The sequence below is a fragment of the Salvelinus fontinalis genome, chromosome 41 (assembly GCF_029448725.1).
Source record: "Salvelinus fontinalis isolate EN_2023a chromosome 41, ASM2944872v1, whole genome shotgun sequence".
Taxonomy (NCBI): Eukaryota; Metazoa; Chordata; class Actinopteri; order Salmoniformes; family Salmonidae; genus Salvelinus; species Salvelinus fontinalis.
The window spans coordinates 16,332,190-16,350,550 of NC_074705.1; the positions used below are offsets into that span (position 1 = coordinate 16,332,190).

The 18,361-nt window shown below is 43.1% G+C and overlaps 1 protein-coding gene across 7 annotated transcripts in view; it reads right to left on the reverse strand.

Annotated features, from left to right (window-relative positions):
* LOC129840671 (low-density lipoprotein receptor-related protein 1B-like) overlaps window positions 1-18,361 on the reverse strand; it is a 202,929-nt gene that overhangs the window by 41,367 nt on the left and 143,201 nt on the right. For all 7 annotated transcript variants that reach the window (XM_055908708.1, XM_055908710.1, XM_055908707.1 and 4 more), the window contains exons 59-69: window positions 16,442-16,623; window positions 15,782-15,981; window positions 13,816-14,004; window positions 13,496-13,644; window positions 13,102-13,195; window positions 12,268-12,384; window positions 11,947-12,066; window positions 8,449-8,568; window positions 4,429-4,545; window positions 3,750-3,992; window positions 790-899 (exon numbers count right to left, since the gene is read on the reverse strand). In XM_055908708.1, the coding sequence (XP_055764683.1) occupies window positions 790-899; window positions 3,750-3,992; window positions 4,429-4,545; window positions 8,449-8,568; window positions 11,947-12,066; window positions 12,268-12,384; window positions 13,102-13,195; window positions 13,496-13,644; window positions 13,816-14,004; window positions 15,782-15,981; window positions 16,442-16,623 (1,641 nt within the window). The remainder of the gene's footprint in view (window positions 1-789; window positions 900-3,749; window positions 3,993-4,428; window positions 4,546-8,448; window positions 8,569-11,946; window positions 12,067-12,267; window positions 12,385-13,101; window positions 13,196-13,495; window positions 13,645-13,815; window positions 14,005-15,781; window positions 15,982-16,441; window positions 16,624-18,361) is intronic.

Consider the following 18,361-nt stretch of genomic DNA (forward strand, 5'->3'; position numbering starts at 1 on the left):
GTCGGCACAACACACACACACACACACCTCAAAAACAACAAACACAGACACCCCTGTCCGCCACCAAGCCATTCCACTGCCAGGTCTCAATATGGCTTGTCCAAGTCTTAACATTACATTATGATGTATGCGAAGAAGAAGAAACAGGAGAAGAATATTTTGTCCATTGTAATTTTCAGATGAACTGTGAATTAGATTTTTACAAAACATGACAGAGGGATGTGTTATAAACTGTGAGTTATAGGTTGAATTAATCAACACGTCCCCTGGCGCGAAATACTTGGCCTTTGGTGAGATTGCTTTAATATATAATGCATGAGTCTAGGATGACGTTGTTCTCTCCAGGGGACTCTGTTGGCTGTGGAGAAAGACCTTATTAAAGGAGAGGTAAGCTTCCACTGTATGGAGGTGACTCTGAACTAAGCATGGTTTTAATTACACTGAGATCCTACGGGACTCTGATGTTAGGAGGGAACAGGCAAACACTACCACACTACTTGTATCCAGGTATTTGAGAGATAAGGATATTGATTGCCAAAAGTAATCTTTACATTGTACACAGATGAGTCGTGCTGGCAATCATACAACAGCATTTCAGGGGGATTTCCCATGAAAATATGGACCAAGATAATTAGGACACATTTTCATATGTCGATGACCTTATGAACAAATGACATACATTATTAAAGGACAACAGACATGAAAGGTATCCTGAATTATCGCACAGATGATGGGGCTCAGAGGCTACTATCAGGGACTGCAATCAGGGCTTCATCAGAGAGCACTCACCTCATCAGATCCATCTGGGCAGTCTCTCTGGCCATCACACCTCAGGCGGGCCGACACACAGCCTCCCCCGACACACTCATACTCACTCAGGGCGCAGGACGGAAGGACCGCTGAGACAGATAACATAGCACTTTCGTTCAAAATGACTTACGGTACAGTGAGTGCATACATTTGTATTATGTGTAGTTGTTGAACCCACAACCTTGAGGTTGCTAGCGCCACGCTCCTACCGACTGAACCACGCAGGACCACACTAGACAAAAGAAGCTGACGACACAGACAATCCCCATTAAACCGGTGCTGAAAATACTTCTCAACTGGCCCACGACACCACCTGGTATACAAGTGCAACACAATGGCTGCAGATACAGAAACAGAGCTGCTTCAGAGGGTCCATTCTGAGTGCTATTCCTAGCGTGTTTTGGAGCACTTTGGACCCATCAGAGCAATTCAGTCTCATTCCCATCTGGACTCAATGGGAGAGAGGGGGGAAAAGCTTTTTCATGCATCTCGCGGTGTGGCGTTTCCAATTGGAGGAATTTACAGTGCAAGTGCAGCCACAGCTGTCCACAGGTACTCTCCATATGAATATATAAAGAAAGTACTCAGCTAAAATATTAAAAACAAGTTATTATGAGAGAGAGAGAGAGAGAGAGAGAGAGAGAGAGAGAGAGAGAGAGAGAGAGAGAGAGAGAGAGAGAGAGAGAGAGAGAGAGAGAGACCAACAAACCTGCACGTCTTTGTGTTATATATTTTCAACCCCATCAACCACAACCTTGATTTTCCTGTTTGTGACAATCTTAATGATGTTGCTAATGAATCGTTCCATTTCCAAATTACGCTTTGGCAATATGTACATTGTTAAATCATGCCAATAAAGCAACTGAATTGAGCGAGAGACAGACAGAAACAGAGAGAGAGAGATACAGAGAGACAGCGAGAGGGAGAGACAGAGAGAGAGAGCGAAGAGTCAGAGATCATAGGGAATTAGACCAAATTTCTCAATTGGTACAAAATATATAGAGTACTGCACACACTACAATTACTTAAATTAAAAAATAAGCTCAACTGTACACCTTAATGAGGCAGTGAATGAACCGAGAGAGAAAGCACGCAGGGCATTCCACGCCATTAAAAAACAAAATAAAATTGAAATACCTATTCAAATTTGTCTAAAACGAATTGAATGTGTCATTGAACCAATTGCACTTTATGGCAACGAGGTGTGGGGTCCACTTGCAAAACAAGATTTCACCCAATGGGACAAAAAACAAATTGAAACCCTGCATGGAGAGTTCTGTAAGATTCTCCTCCAAAACTACAAACAATGCATGCAGGGCAGAATTAGGCCAATATCGACTAATAATAAAACCCCAAAAAAGAGCAATTACGTTTTGGAAACATCTAAAATACAGTGACCCGCTCTCATATCATTAACAAGCCCTACAATACCAAGAGCTGAGCAAAGAAAAGAGTCCCCTCATCCAGCTGGTCCTGGGGCTGAGTTCACAAGTCTGTTCTACTAATACACTGAAGCCTCAGGGCCAGAACATCCAATCAATCAGAATAAAACAAATTACAAACTACATTACTTACAGGGAAACACAAGCACAAAGCAAAACACAGTGCTATCTGGCCCTAAATCGACAGTACACCGTGGCAAACTATTTGACCATGGTTACTGATCAAAACCTTAGAAAAACCTTGACAAAGTACAGGCTCAGTGAGCACAGTCTTGCAATTGAGAAGGGTAGACAGGAAAACCTGGCTCCCTGTAGAGGAAAGGCTGTGCAACCACTGCACCACAGCAGAACCTGAGACCGAGCTGCATTTCCTGACAAAATGTCAAGAACATAAAAAATGTAGAGAGTGTCAGTTCCCCAAATTCGAAACCCTTATTCAAGGTTTCAAAGACCTCTCTGATGAGAGTAGGCTACCCGTCCTGTTGGGGGAGGACGCCGAGAGCTGTGGGTTGGCAGCGCACTACATTGATGCCTGCCATATGATGAGGTACAGTGTCTGACAGACCAATCAACCTGCATATGTCCTCTATGCTTATTGTTATTGTTCAGTGTATGGTTATTTTGACACTTGATTATTGTTGTTACTGTTGTCCCATTGACAATAATGATTATTACTATTTAAATTGTGTTAATATTGTAAATCTCCAAAGTAAGCTTTGGCAATATGTACAGTACATTGTTACGTCATGCCAATAAAGCAAAATTCATTGAATTGACAGACAGACAGACAGACAGACAGAGAGAATGAGAGAAAGAGACAGAGACAGAGACAGAGGGAGACATCTCGGTGGGAGAGACACACAGCTCATTTTAATTTCACACCTGTAGTTAGCAGACAGGAGAGAAGGCCAGCTTGCTGATATTGCACCATCTGCTCGAGATGTGAAGTGCCTTGGAGCTACTCTGGCCTTGCATTTACTTCTCCACAAGAGTTCAAGTCTTGGCATGCATTCAACTCATGCAATGAAGCACAAAGGGATTACGAATCTTAAAATAAAAAGGTGAATGTCAGGATATACTACAGTGGAGTGAAATCTGTAATTGCGGTCAACTGAGAATTGGTTCACGTGCGGGAATAACTCTGTTCCTGAAGGTATTAAAGGTTATTTCCTAGCTTTCAATGTAAGACACTGTATCTACAGCCAACTGTATCTATGCTTACTGGTGACGTCGTAAAACGGCAACAGTTGCCGAACAGGAACAAGCACAAACGAACACACAGTCCCCCAATCACAAGGTGTGTGACACACACAAGCATGCGTTCCAACAGAGGGCGGTATTAACATGGTTGTAGGCTTTGAGTAAGACAGTGAAAGCAAGTCCCCACCTACAGCCGCAGCCAGCAACACCTATCCAACAGCTATACAGTAAGTAATCAAGTGTGTGTGTGCATGTGTACGTGTGTGTGTCCGTGCGCGTTTGTCTCTGAGCTCATACCAGGTCCTTGACAGTTCCTCTCATCCTCCCCCATCTTACAGTCCTCCCGGCCGTCACAGAGCCACTTGTTGGAGATGCAGAGGTGATTGAGACACTGGAACTGGTCCGCAGGGCACGAGCGCGTCTCACAGCCTTTTTCATCAGAGCTATCAGCACAGTCACTGTCACCATCACAACGGAAACGAGCAGAGATGCACTCTCCGTTGTCACACACAAAGTCCCTGGAGGGGCAGGTGGCTGGCTCTGAGAGGTGTAAGGGAATAAGGAACGACATTGATTTTAGGCGCATGACAGTGAAGCCTGTTTCCCCAGGACATTCCTCATCATACCAAGCAGAGGTATTTGTTGGTAGTTATATTAGGTCGCTTTGTTTTGCAGAGTCATGTCACACGACCTGGATTTGAACCTTTGAAGCGGTTTCATTGAACGTTCCCCTTTTCTTTTCATGTCAGATGATCCAGCATCATACTCAGACAATCGCTTTCATCTTTGGTACAGTTGTCACTTCTGGAGAAGGCTTTCAATACAGGATAACATTTTGCTACGTCACATGATTGCCCAAAACACAATGCTCTAGTTACAGTGTCAGGGAGTATTCAAGTTCTATAGTATTATACAAAAGTTCATTCCAAGTTCATTCCTTGCAGCCTAAACAAGAGACCGAAGGCGAGGGACTTACTGCAGTTCTGTTCGTCTGAGTTGTCTCCGCAGTCACTCTGTCCATCACACCTCCAGTGTTCCGGGACACAGTTGTTGTTCTGGCACCGGAACTCATGAGGACCGCATGTCTTCTCATCTAGGCACAGAAACAACATGACAGTCCATAAAGACGCAAAACAAGCAAAGTGTCTGAAACGGTAGCCGTGTTGATGTTTCGCATAGTAAGACACGACTTTACATCCTGTATACAAACGGCTGCTACCGTCAAGAAGAAAGACTAGGAGAACAGTAACTTTCCCGTCTTCTTTCTAAAAGGACAACCTAGTAATCCGTCTTTACATGTTGTCCCAACGCTGTAAAATCAGCGACGTGATTTCCTCTCATCTCTCCATCAGACTTTTAATCCAACTATCGGGAGAATAGATAAATTCATAGTGCATTATTAATTGACAACCACACAGTACCATGCTCGAGAGCTAATTCCCAGACTTAGTATGACATTAACAGAATTCAAATTTGACCTGAGCACACCGAGACAGTTGAATACTAAATACATTCCTTCCCATGCCTGAAAGATTTATATTCACATTCTAGGATTAAGAAAGAAAAATAGGATGCTGGGAATTCCCGGACTCGTATGTCGTTGCTTCTCGCCAGTGAAGGTACGTCAAAGCCAGTAAGTGTATACAATACGTGCTGTTAGTGTGTACGTCTCCTCTCGTGCTTAATATCTGCCAGGTTTGACGAGAAGAAACCTTTAAATATGACCCATAGAGAAAATTCCAAAAATGGAACGCCGACTGAAAACCAGAGAGAACGACTCAAATCATAGAGAGACCTTACTGTCATCCCCTCAATCCCCCTAAATGTCACCATTAAATGCACAGGCAGCAGTGGAAATGCCAAGGTCAATCCCTAGCAGTCCATTTGATGAGAGGAAGAGCCAGTAAAAAGACTTAACCTCCTCCAGCTAATCTCTGGCTCTGGCCATATTAACAAGTGCTTTATGAGCATATCAAAGACCAGTCAGCATTAATGAGGTGGTCATCAGTAAAAAAAAATGGCATTTGATGTCTGCGTAACGTTATCTATCACGTTCAATTTAACACGTTTGCGTTTGGCTGCTCAAAGATTGCATATAGTACAACGAGACACAAAGTGGAGATACAGATGTCCCCTTAGAGGAGGCCATTCCATTGAGATCAAAAACTGCTACAACAGACTAGACTGGACTACACTCTTAGAAAAAAAAAGTTGCTATCTAGAACCTAAAAGGGTTATTCGGCTGTCCCCATTGGAGAACCCTTTGAAGAAACCATTTTGGTTCCAGGTAGAACCCTTTTGGTGATTCTACATGGACACCAACAGGGTTCTACCTTGAACCAGAAAGGGTTATCTTATGGGGACAACCGAATAACCATTTTGTCTAAGAGTGTAGACTAGAATATAATATAACATGCATTGCCTTCAGAAAGTATTCATACCCCTTGACTTACTCCACATTTTGTTCTTGATTTTTGTTAGAATCAACATTGGCAGTGACACATGGATTGTACAATATTTGCACATTATTCTTTAAAAAAATCTTCAAGCTCTGTCAATTTGCCATTTTTTTATGTCTTGTATGGCAAGACATAAAAAAATACTTTTCCAAGCTATTTTAAGTCAAAACTGTAACTAGGCCACTCAGGAACATTCAACGTTGTCTTGGTAAGCAGCTCCAGTGTATATTTGGCCTTGTGTTTTAGGTTATTGTCCTGCTGAAAGGTGAATTCATCTCCCAGTGTAAAGGCTGTCGCTCTCCTCATCCTCGGACGAGGTGAGGAGAGAAGGATCTTCAGACCAAAACGCAGCTTGTGGGAAATAAGCCATCTTTTATTTATAAACGAAAAACTGATGATGATGGCAACACGAAAACAAACACTTTACCAAACTTTACAAAAAAACAAGAAAACGACGTAGAACGAAACCTGAACATAAACTCACATCACTAAACGTAAACTCACGGACAGGAACGTTACATCAAAACACACGAACAGCCAAACAGTCCCGTATGTGAAAATACATCGACAACGACGAAGACATCACAGGAGACAAACACCCACAAACAAACAGTGAGAACGCCCTACCTAAATATGACTCTTAATTAGAGGAAAACGCAAACCACCTGCCTCTAATCAAGAGCCATACCAGGTAACCCAAAACCAACATAGAAACAGATAACATAGACTGCCCACCCAAAACACATGCCCTGACCATAAACACATAAAAAACAACATAAAACAGGTCAGGACTGTTACACCCAGTGTCTGTTGGAAAGCAGACTGAACTAGGTTTTCCTCTAGGGTTTTGCCAGTGCTTAGCTCTATTCTGTTTCTTTTTATCCTAAAAAAACTCCATAGTCCTTGCAGATGAGCATACCCATAACATGATGCATTCACCACCATGATTGAAAATATAAAGAGTGGTACTCAGTGATGTGTTGTGTTGGATTTCAAATCAAATCACATTTTATTAGTCACATGCGCCAAATACAACAGGTGTAGACCTTACAGTGAAATGCCTACTTACGAGCCCCTAACCAACAATGCATTTTAAAAAATATATGGATAAGAATATGAAATAAAAGTAACAAGTAATTAAAGAGCAGCAGTAAAATAACAATAGCAAGACTATATACAGGGGGTACCAGTACAGAGTCAATGTGCAGGGGCACCGGTTAGTTGAGATAATATGTACATGAAGGTAGAGTTATTAAAGTGACTATGCATAGATGATAACAACAGAGAGTAGCAGCGGTGTAAAGGAGGGGGGCAATGCAAATATTCTGGGTAGCCATTTGATTAGGTGTTCAGGAGTCTTATGGCTTGGAAGCTGTTTAGAAGCCTATCGGACCGCTTGCTGTGCAGTAGCAGAGAGAACAGTCTATGACTAGGGTGGCTGGAGTCTTTGACAATTTTTAGGGACTTCCTCTGACACCGCCTGGTATAGAGGTCCTGGATGGCAGGAAGCTTGGCCCCAGGATGTACTGGGCCGTTCGCACTACCCTCTGTAGTGCCTTGCGGTCGGAGGCCGAGTAGTTGCCATACTAGGCAGTGAGGAAACCAGTCAGGATGCTCTCGATGGTGCAGCTGTAGAACCTTTTGAGGATCTGAGGACGCATGCCAAATCTTTTCAGTCTCCTGAGGGGGAATAGGTTTTGTCGTGCCCTCTTCACGACTGTCTTGGCGTGCTTGGACCATGTTAGTTTTTTGGTGATGTGGACACCAAGGAACGTGAAGCTCTCAACCTGCTCTAGATTTGCCCCATAACGCTTTGTATTCAGCACATGAAGTTAATTTCTTTGCCACATTTTATGCAGTATTACTTAACTGCCTTATTGCAAAAAGGATGCATGTTTTGGAAAATCTTCCATCTTTTCACTTCGTCATTTAGATGAATGTTGTTGATCCATCCTCAGTTTTCTCCTATCACAGCCATTAAATTCTGTAACTGTTTTAAAGTCACCATTGGCCTCATGGTAAAATCCCTGAGCGGTTTCCTTCCTCTCCGGCAACTGAGTTAGGAAGGATGCCTATGTAGTGACTGGTTGTACTGATACATCCAAAGTGTAGTTAATAACTTCATCATGCTCAAAGGGGTATTCAATGTCCCCTTGTTTTATTTATTTTGCCCATAGGTTCCCTTCTTTGTGAGCGATTGGAAAACCTCCCTGGTCTTTGTTGTTGAATCTGTGTTCGAAATTCACTACTCGACTGTGGAACCTTACAGATAATTGTATGTGTGGGGTACAGAGATGAGGTAGTCATAAAAATATCATGTTAAACACTATTATTTCATAGAGTGAGTCCACGCAACTTATGTGACATGTTAAGCAAATCTTTACTCCTGAACTTATTTAGGCTTGCCATAACAAAGTGGTTGAATACTTAATGACTCAGGTTTTTCATTTCTTATTCACTTGTAAAAAGTCAAGGGTGGTGTGTGATTGCTTTCTGAAGGCACTGTAGCACAATAGAAATAGAACAGTAGAACTCACCACAGTTGGCCTCGTCCGATCCATCAGCACAGTCCGGGTCCTCGTCACACACCCACAGGGCTGAGATACAGTGCATGGAGCTCTTACACTGGAACTGGTTGGCAGAACAGGTACTCTCAGCTGGGGAGGGAGACCGATGGCACAGGAGAGAGAGAAGAGACAGGGAGTTAAAACAGGTGTACAGTATGTCAACTCTGAAGGACAAAGATGAAAAGAAACGTCATCACGTATTATACAAAAATGACCAGTTAACCAGTCTATATAAAAATGGCAAAACCTGTAGGCTAATGCAACCGAAGGTACCAAAATGATCAAAAATGACCAAAACAATAGCAATACACATGTATTGTATTTCAATCAAATTCACACAAATCATGTTATATGTGGCATACAAAACTAGGGTGTGGAGCAATAGAGAAAGTACAATTATGAGTAAATTAGAATCATTTTCCCTCCACACCCTCCTTACGCCACAGTACCCTGACACGCAGAGCACAGCTTCCTCTTTCCCAACAGGAGGTGGCTAGAGCTCCAGCTGCATCTCTAAACCCTCAGCCCTCCCAGCATGATTAGCCCTGGTTAAACCTCCCTCTGTCTCACAAAGACATCCCCCTCAGCCCTCAGACGCAGGCTAAACCTCCTTCTGTCTGCCCTAATCTGCACCCTGGGTGAGACTCAGCTCCTGGAATATCCTCTCTGTCTCGCTCTGTCGCTAACACGCGCGCTTCATTTTGCCATGTAAAAACTGGCGCACTGGCATTTTCCAGCCCTAACGCCAGGGTCGACAATTTACCCATGTAATGTCAGCTGGCTTGCGCCGAGGTGGGAGGGGTGGAAATATTTGAGGTGTGTCCTTGAGAACGTGCGCCAATATGCCAATTTCAGTAACTGCACCTAGGGATATTTAAGGCCGACCAAAAGCTGGTTTTAGCGGTAAAGCAATTGGTAATGACATTGATTTTGCCAGAGGATTCGCACACAGTGGCCTTAAGTACATCACCAAGGCTTTATTGAAATATCATGACTATCAGAACACTCAGACATTCCCCTTTTTATTTATCTTGGACATTATTTTTGTCCAGCTTCTGTGAAACAATTGGACTCATTATGTGCTCTGCCCATTGCATGAAAGGTGTCAGCGAACGTAGGAAGTCTGTTTAAGAACACGTTATCAAAAAAAAAAAAAAAAACATTTGCCAAAAAATGTATCTTCCACTTTCCTCTGTTGGAACTTTAAAACCGCGGGAAATCGCGGGGAATTGGTGCTGAATCCGCTTTTAGGCTATATTTGCCTGTTTTGTTACCTTTCACTTGGCTAAGTCACTATGGCCAAATCAACGGCAATGATAGGCTACAGCTATATACATTGTATTTGGGAGTGGACATTCCCCCGTTCTCTTTATATTGGATCTTTATCCAGCTCCTGTGAAAAGTTTAGATGTGCATCAAACCCTCCATAGTCTACGTTGTTGCCTAAAATTCACAGTATATTCCCACGGGGAGCAATTGTGGTGCCTGTAACTGTATTTAGACATATAGCCTGTGTAAAACCAGTTGTTGTTTCGTTTTAGGAGAATTTGATTGGAAGTACTCGCTCTCTCTTATCAATTAGTGAATTTAATATTGCTTATTGACAACGTTTGGCATGCTAATGCATTTTACAGTAGGCTTATATCAGTGCAAATGCTATGTTAACAATATATTTCCAGATCGATGCCATGCAATTACTGTTCAAAACATGTTCAACATATTTATCAAATATGGGATAGGTCTACTTTTTGTTATTTTGTTTCTGTAGGCTATTTAACAAACTAGGCTATGATAGAGTTGATTACCACGCAATACATAAAATACCATAAATACACAATGTGAGCTTGGGACTATAACGTTCTATCTGTATTGTTGTCAACATTTTGTTATTCACGTGGCCTTGTTCTGTTCAATGTTCTCTACCTATATAGTACCATAAATATCCTAAATCATGTTGTTAAGTTAAAAAGAATACAAGATACAAATTGTTGACACCATTCAAGCCAATGAGGGTTTGGAATTCTACTGCCAATCATCTCAGAATCATATTTTTGCAGATATAACTTTATAGTCCCAAGCTCTCGACAACTTGAAGCAACCACATATTTAGCCATGGAGCATGTTCTGATTGGCCATTGAGAGGTCAAGTCTTGATACACCTTCTTCTTGTTTATTTAGTAAAACCCAGCCCTTCCACGCCACCGCCAGCCACTGCACTCATAAATCTGGTTGTGAAAATAGCAACAAATATTTCTGACCCCTCCCCCCCCCCATACCTATAGCTCTATCGCCAGCCATAGATTTACACTTGTGTTAGGTTTGTAGAAACAGAGCCTACAGAGAAACACTTTACTTGGTGCTGTACATTTCGCCAGCCAACCCGCAGCCCCCCCCCCCCCCCCCCCCCCTCACACCCTCCCCCACCCAGCTCCACCTTCCCCCAGCCTACCAGCGTTGCTCAACCCCCTGCTGGTGCAATTACCAGTATCTTCCTCTCTGTTCCTAGTGGCCTCAGGGCAACACGGCTCTACCACTGAGCCAGGCTGGGGCTGAATGGGACTGCAGCCAGAGACTCGGGAGGTGCAGGGAGGGGAAGGGAAGGAGATTAGACTGCTTCTAGGGCTGGAGCTCTGAGACGAGTCATTAACCCACCACTGTGATCTAACAAGGCGTTCATGGATGGTGTGTATGTATGTGTGTGTGTGTGTCTTGAGACCTTGCTCCAGTGTGTCTTAGAGCTGTCACTTTGATTCATGATGACAACCAGACAGGTGTGATTACAGGTACTTACTAAGATCCTCTCTCTGTCTCTCTCACAGACATGAGGAATTGTCTCATAACCTTTACCTGGTGCTGTAAATTTCAGACAAGTGAAAGAAGCACGCAGAAGTTCAGAACTTTAAAATGTCAAGAGAGAGGGATAACAAGCAGGGGATGAAACTCCAATCAACAGCCACAGTGAGGTCAAACGAGGTCAACTGAAAGGAAACACACATCCTTTTCTTATTATAACAAGGACATGTGGCTTTTATTAATAATGGACCTTCCTTGTGTCTATGAACAGAATTAACCAGGTATGGCAGTATGAACATAGAAGGCTGGGGGCTTTCTTATAATCCAAAGAGAATTGTTAACAGGGTGAATCATTGACCAAGAGTTGAAGATCAGAGGGGAAGTCACAGAGTCTGTCTGTTCAGAGTATGAGTTTCTCTCGACTGTTCTGTTCTTTTTCTCATTCGTCAAAGGGTCGTCTCTCCCGCTAAAGAAATGACCAGAGTGCTAACAACTAAAAGCCTTTTCAATACTTTATTATCTAAATCTTGCAGAGGCTCATTTTTTCATGGCCAAGTGAAATTGAAATCCCCCGGCAAAAAGTACAGCGCTGTCAAACTTTCCTCACGTAGTCAGCCTGTTCTTTAAGACCGCGTCTATAGAGATCCATCTATCTACAGACGATTTGATTCTTACGGCAGTCTGTCTCGTCCTCTCCGTCTCCACAGTCGTCCTGTCCGTTACAGCGCAGGTTCAGTGGGACGCACTTCTGACGCTTCCTGCATTTGAACTGTCCAGACAGACAGATGTAGGATTCTGTAGAAGGTATGAACAAAGGTGTTATCCTCAGCCGAAGGTAGTCTACAATGTCGTTTTTGACAGTTGTGGAAACTTTTGGGGCCGGATTCAGACTAGGATGGATCGTGTCATCATTTATTTATTTACTTTATATAACCAGGTAAGTAACGAGTATGCATTATCTTTTACAATAACGGCCAGAAATGTAAAGAAATTCACCACAGTTGGCTTCATCAGAGTTGTCCCCGCAGTCGTTCTCCCCATCACAGATAAACGGAGGCAGAGCACAGAGACCAGTCCCACACTGGAACCTCCCTGGCTGGCATTTAAACTCAGCTGTGAGGAAAGAAACACACACACACACACACACACATTGCACCGACTCCATAGAAACGCAGCTAGTGAACAAAACCAGGGAGAAGAGTTGTAAACATCTTCTGTACTGTGCAGTTAGTGTCCTGCTCCACTAGAGGGCTGTGAATTGATTGTGTAATTGTGCAGCATACCACCCTGCATACCACTACTGGCTTGCTTCTGAAGCTAAGCAGGGTTGGTCCTGGTCAGGCCCTGGATGGGAGACCAGATGCTGCTGGAAGTGGTGTTGGAGGGCCAGTAGGAGGCACTCTTTCCTCTGGTCTAAAAAATATCCCAATGCCCCAGGGCAGTGATTGGGGACACTGCCCTGTGTAGGGTGCCGTCTTTCGGATGGGACGTTAAACGGGTGTCCTGACTCTCTGAGGTCATTAAAGATCCCATGGCACTTATCGTAAGAGTAGGGGTGTTAACCCCGGTGTCCTGGCTAAATTCCCAATCTGGCCCTCAAACCATCATGGTCACCTAATAATTCCCAGTTTACAATTGGCTCATTCATCCCCCTCCTCTCCCCTGTAACTATTCCCCAGGTCGTTGCTGCAAATGAGAACGTGTTCTCAGTCAACTTACCTGGTAAAATAAATTTTTTTTTTTTTTTTTTTTTTGGTGTGTACAGAAAATGTGACAACTCTTACTGAGACCTTGTCAAGTGTATGTGTCTGTGTGTTGATGGTGACTCACGGCAGTCTGGAGGCTCGTCCGACCCGTCCCCACAGTCGTCCACCGTGTCACACTTCCACCAGAAGGGGATGCACTCATCTGTCCCACAGCGGAACTATAGGACACAACAACAGTAGCTTCAGATTTCATCATCATTCAGGAAGATTTTGGGACACTAAAGTCCCTTACTTGAATCTACAAGTACTAAAGTCCGAGTGTGTAACATGTCAAATATAAGCACTCCTCTAATTATTACCAAGGAAATATTCACTTACTATGACTGTGAAATGTAGTTGTCCCACCTAGCTACCTTAAGATGAATTCACTAACTGTAAGTCGCTCTGGATAACAGCGTCTGCTGAATGAGTAAAAGGTCAAATATTTCTGTAAGCAGTAGGAGAAAAAGGCCACTGACCTGGCTGGCTGTGCAGTTGGAAAGGCAGGTCTTGTTGTCTGCAGCCAGGTAGAAGTGGGTGGGGCAGGCACACCTGTAACCTCCCCCGGGGGAGAGGAGGCACAGGTGACTGCAGCCTCCGTTAGTCACCTGACACTGGTGTTTGGGCACTGCAACGAAGAAAGGGAGGGTAAAACCAACATCCACAGCTAGAGCCCTTTCCCCTCTGCTGTCAGCATCATTAGTCTGAGGGCACATTTGCTCATTACAATTAAAAAGAAACACCTCTCTCTCTCGCTCTCAAAGGCATGCAGACACACACCGAGTGTCTAGACAATTACCGTCGGGTTGGCGGAGAGGGTGGTAAACCTTGATGTTGTGGATGGCTCTCCAGTATCTGAGGAGCTCTGCTCCCTGAGCCCCGGAGGTCTTGTGGGCCCGGTTCAGCGACTTGGACTTCTCATCCGTCCAATAGATGACATCCTCAAACAGAGTCAGCGCCGTCACCTCCCGGATGTCTCGACTAGGCACTGGAATGGAACACACACTGATTAATCAGAGTCTGGAATACAGCCAGATCACACACACATGCACGCGTGAACACACACGCACGCACGCACACACACACACACAATGGATTAACATGCCACTTCTACATTACGTCCATCTGATACTGCTTTAGGAGGAATCTGCTGAACACACACACACACACACACACACACACACACACACACACACACACACACACACACACACACACACACACACACACACACACACACACACACACACACACACACACACACACACACAGCTCGTCCTGAATAATTGCTGTGACAAGCTGCCAGGCTCTGTGGTGTTTTATTGCAGGCAAAGAGAAGTAAAGACGTGACTAAATGGACTGTCTGTCTGTCTGTCAGCATGGCTTAGTAGAGCACGGAGTAGACTATAAGTACTACAGCTAATCACAAACTGGCTGTTGAAGATGAAAAACTGAAATTAAATGAATAATAAAAATACGTTGAGAATGTCGTGACTTCACTTTAATTAACCTCTACGGGATCGGTGTTCTCCTCACGGGACGGTTAAGCTAACGTAGGCTAATGTCTAATGTGACTGGCATGAGGTTGTAAGTAACATGAACATTTCCCAGGATAGACATATCTGATATGGGCAGAAAGCTTAAATTCTTGTTAATCTAACTGCACTGTCCAATTCACAGTAGTTATTTCAGTGAAAGATTACCATGCTACTGTTTGAGGAGAGTGCACAATTATGAACTTGAAAATGTATTAAAAAAAATACAATAAAATGCATGCGTTTTTCTTTGTTATATCGTTTACCAGATTGAATGTGTTATATTCACCTACATTAATTTCAAATATCCACAAACTTCAAAGTGTTTCCTTTCAAATGGTATCAAGAATATGCATATCCTTGCTTCAGGGCCTGAACTACAGGCAGTTAGACTTGGGTATGCCATTTTAGGCAAAAATTTATGAAAAGGGTCGGATCCTTAAGAGGTTTTTAAGCCTTGTTTAATAACATGTTTTGTTTGTGAACCAAATAGTATTGGGGGAAAATTGTGTTCGACCAAATGAATAACTCAAAAAAAGGTGAGAAAAACATTTATCTCATTTCTCACAGGTTGAATGCCAGAGATAGATAGCGACTCATTTCAATTAACACCTTGTTTTGAAGTGTATGAAACAGGCATATTAATGACTTGGCTCATGCTCGGTTTCTATGGAGTTGAATCAATCACGAACAAACCGCTTCACAGTAATGTCAAGGTTTTTATCGAAAGTCTGAAAAAGTACACTCAATTTTATTTGTATTTATTTATTTCATCTGTATTTAACCAGGTAGGCTAGTTGAGAACAAGTTCTCATTTACAACTGCGACCTGGCCAATATAAAGCAAAGCAGTGCGACACAAACAACAACACAGAGTTACACATGGAATAAACAAACATACAGTCAATAACACAATAGAGAAAGTCTATATACAGTGTGTGCAAATGAGGTAGGATAAGGGGGGTGGGGCAATAAATAGGTATATAGTGGCAAAATTATTACAGTATGGCAAATTAAACACTGGGGTGATAGATGACAATGTCAATGACAAACTGACCTTAAATAGGCACAAATTATTATTTGCAAAGCCAATTGAGATCAAATGTTGAGAGTTGAGAGATAGATACAGTAGACAGACAGACAGACAGGGACAGACAGGGACAGACAGACAGACAGAGAGCAAGAGAGAGAGACCAAGACCAAGGGCAATACTCAATTCACTGTCCCTTACCTTTGTGTCTTTTTGAACCGTCCATGTTTGAGAAGAGAATTTGATGCGAGTCAGCCCAGTAAAGTCTTTTTGCTGTGTAGTCGATGGCGAGAGCCGCAGGGCTGAACATGTCTGTGTCGCTGATCACCGTCCGGCTGCTGCCGTCCAAACCTATCCTCCCAATATGGGGATGCTCTCCACTGTCGATCCAGAACACGTAACTACAGAGGAATGAATACAGTTTTCAGCTAGATACCTTAGGCTACCACTCCGTTGGTCAAATGGGCTATGTGAACTGTGAATTGTGGTTGTCTCACATAGCCATCTTAAGGTTAATGCACCAACTGTAAGTCGCTAAATGACACAAATCATGTAAATCTAACTGTGTTTACTTCTCGTTATGGAGTAGTTTACGTGAGATATCGAACTCTGCATCAAAATGAGTACTAGACTTCAAAAAGCCTGAGCAGAAAGTTGGCTGCCTCAGAAACAAAAACGGCATAGGTACACTTACACAGTAACAAACTGATTAGCTGGTATTTCTTTTGACAGTCTGTGGTTTCTCTCGACAGACATAGCTAAATCTTGTTCTGGATTCATTCTCTCCAGATGATACTGTGACAGATAGTAGCACGTAGCATGATGTAAAGACAGATGGAGAAGATGGAGAGTTGTACATGCCCAGTGTCTGCATCCAGAGCCAGGTCAGTAGGGTTGTCCAGACCAGTGCTGACCAGTACCACAGGATAGAGTCCGTTAGCCTTGGACACCTCCAGACTCTTCTTCCTTATGTCGCACCAGTACAGGTTCTTACCTATCCAGTCCACGGCTAGAGCACTGGGGGTGGACGTCCTGTGGATTACCTGTGGGTTAGAGGAGAGGAAACAGGTAGGGACATTTTTATCTCAATATCAAATCATTTCTGAGTAACAACTAAGTACCTTAATGTGACTGTTTTCAATTAAATTTGTCAAATTTTTTTGGAGGGGGAAATCTTCGCAAAGAGCAATTTCTCAAGCAAGACTGGCTGCGAGCTGTCAGTGGGGAGTTTGGAAATCTCTTTCTTTTTGGTCTATTAACCAATTTAACGGCCTGGTGATGTCACCGTGACAGGCCAAATCTCCATCCCACCAAAACAGACCGACAAAATCAGGCAGTCTTTTCAAACAGCTGTTACCCAAAAGGACATCATCATTTTCCCAATTTCACAGTATTATTCCAACCTCATAGTGTGGAAGTATATATAAAACACAGGGAAATCATGTTTCCGACTGCACCGGGCCTTTAAAGCAACTCAAGAGGAATCAGAAAGCAACTCAAGATGAATCAGAAAGCAACTCAAGATGAATCAGAAAGCAACTCAAGATGAATCAGAAAGAAACTTAAGATGAATCAGAAAGCAACTCAAGATGAATCAGAAAATCACTGTAACCTGTTTCGTGGAGCCCTCACATTCTAACCCAAACAGTTGGGTTTAGTTACCCCGGGGTTAACAGTTGATCGTGTGAATGGAAGGTAAGCTAGCCCTGGAGTGATTTTGTCCACAATTAAGAAGATAGTGTGAAAAGCCCTAACAACTCATAACAGCCTTCTATGGGTCTGCACTGCAACAGTTCTAATATCTTCATTATAGTGATTACATTGGTCTAATAACTACAGAAACGGTCTCTACTCTGAAGCGTTTCGGCAGCAGTGAGCTAAAGTACGACTCAGACGGGAGTGATCCTGGGTGCAGTAAAGCTATAATGAGTCATTATCCCTGTATTAATGATAACGAGCCAAGGGGAGCCCCCTTAGGTACTCAGGTTCTGTTGGCACTCTAACGTCACCCAGACTCTGACCCTGGCCTTTGAAAAGCTAAATGGGGAGCCATGATAGGAGACCAGCCATGTTCAAGGACGCAAATACATGCACACTGATACGATCATTGACGTTGAGATACTGAGTCAGAGATCTTCCTCTGTGTGCCAATGTCACTGATTTAGGAGTGCAAAATCCCCCCCCCCCCCAGAAAAGGAAGCACATTCTGTACTGTATCTATGGTACATAACATGATCATAACAGGGTTCAGTAACACTTTTTGAACCGTTCGTCATAACAGTATGATGATATTGTCATAGATATGACAAAAACAAAACATTTCATAAAATACAGCTGAACCTAAACCAACAGCCATTGTTCTGTGCCAAACACCGTAAACTAATACTCATGTACGCCATCAACTACATCATGCGGTGAATTATTAACGGGGGGGGGGGGGGGTTAGGTCCAAAACAATAAAGTATGTCCGAGGTGTAATGAAAACAACCTTTTTACGAAGAAGGTGTGTCTAAGGAATTATCCACACTATACTGTACGTTGTATGACAATGGAATGCGTTAAAATCTCATTGTGCATTAGGCGCGACATGGCCATAATCACTCCTATAGAATAAATGTTTCATGTGCCTCGGCTCAACCTTCAGCCGGGGAAGACTGTCACCTTTAGTCACATTTAAACCGCTGCACAGCCAGGGTGTTTAATTCTAGATATATAAAGCACCTATAGACCTTCTCAACGTCTCATCTCTAACAGTGTAATCTTGCCTGGTGGTGGGGGGGG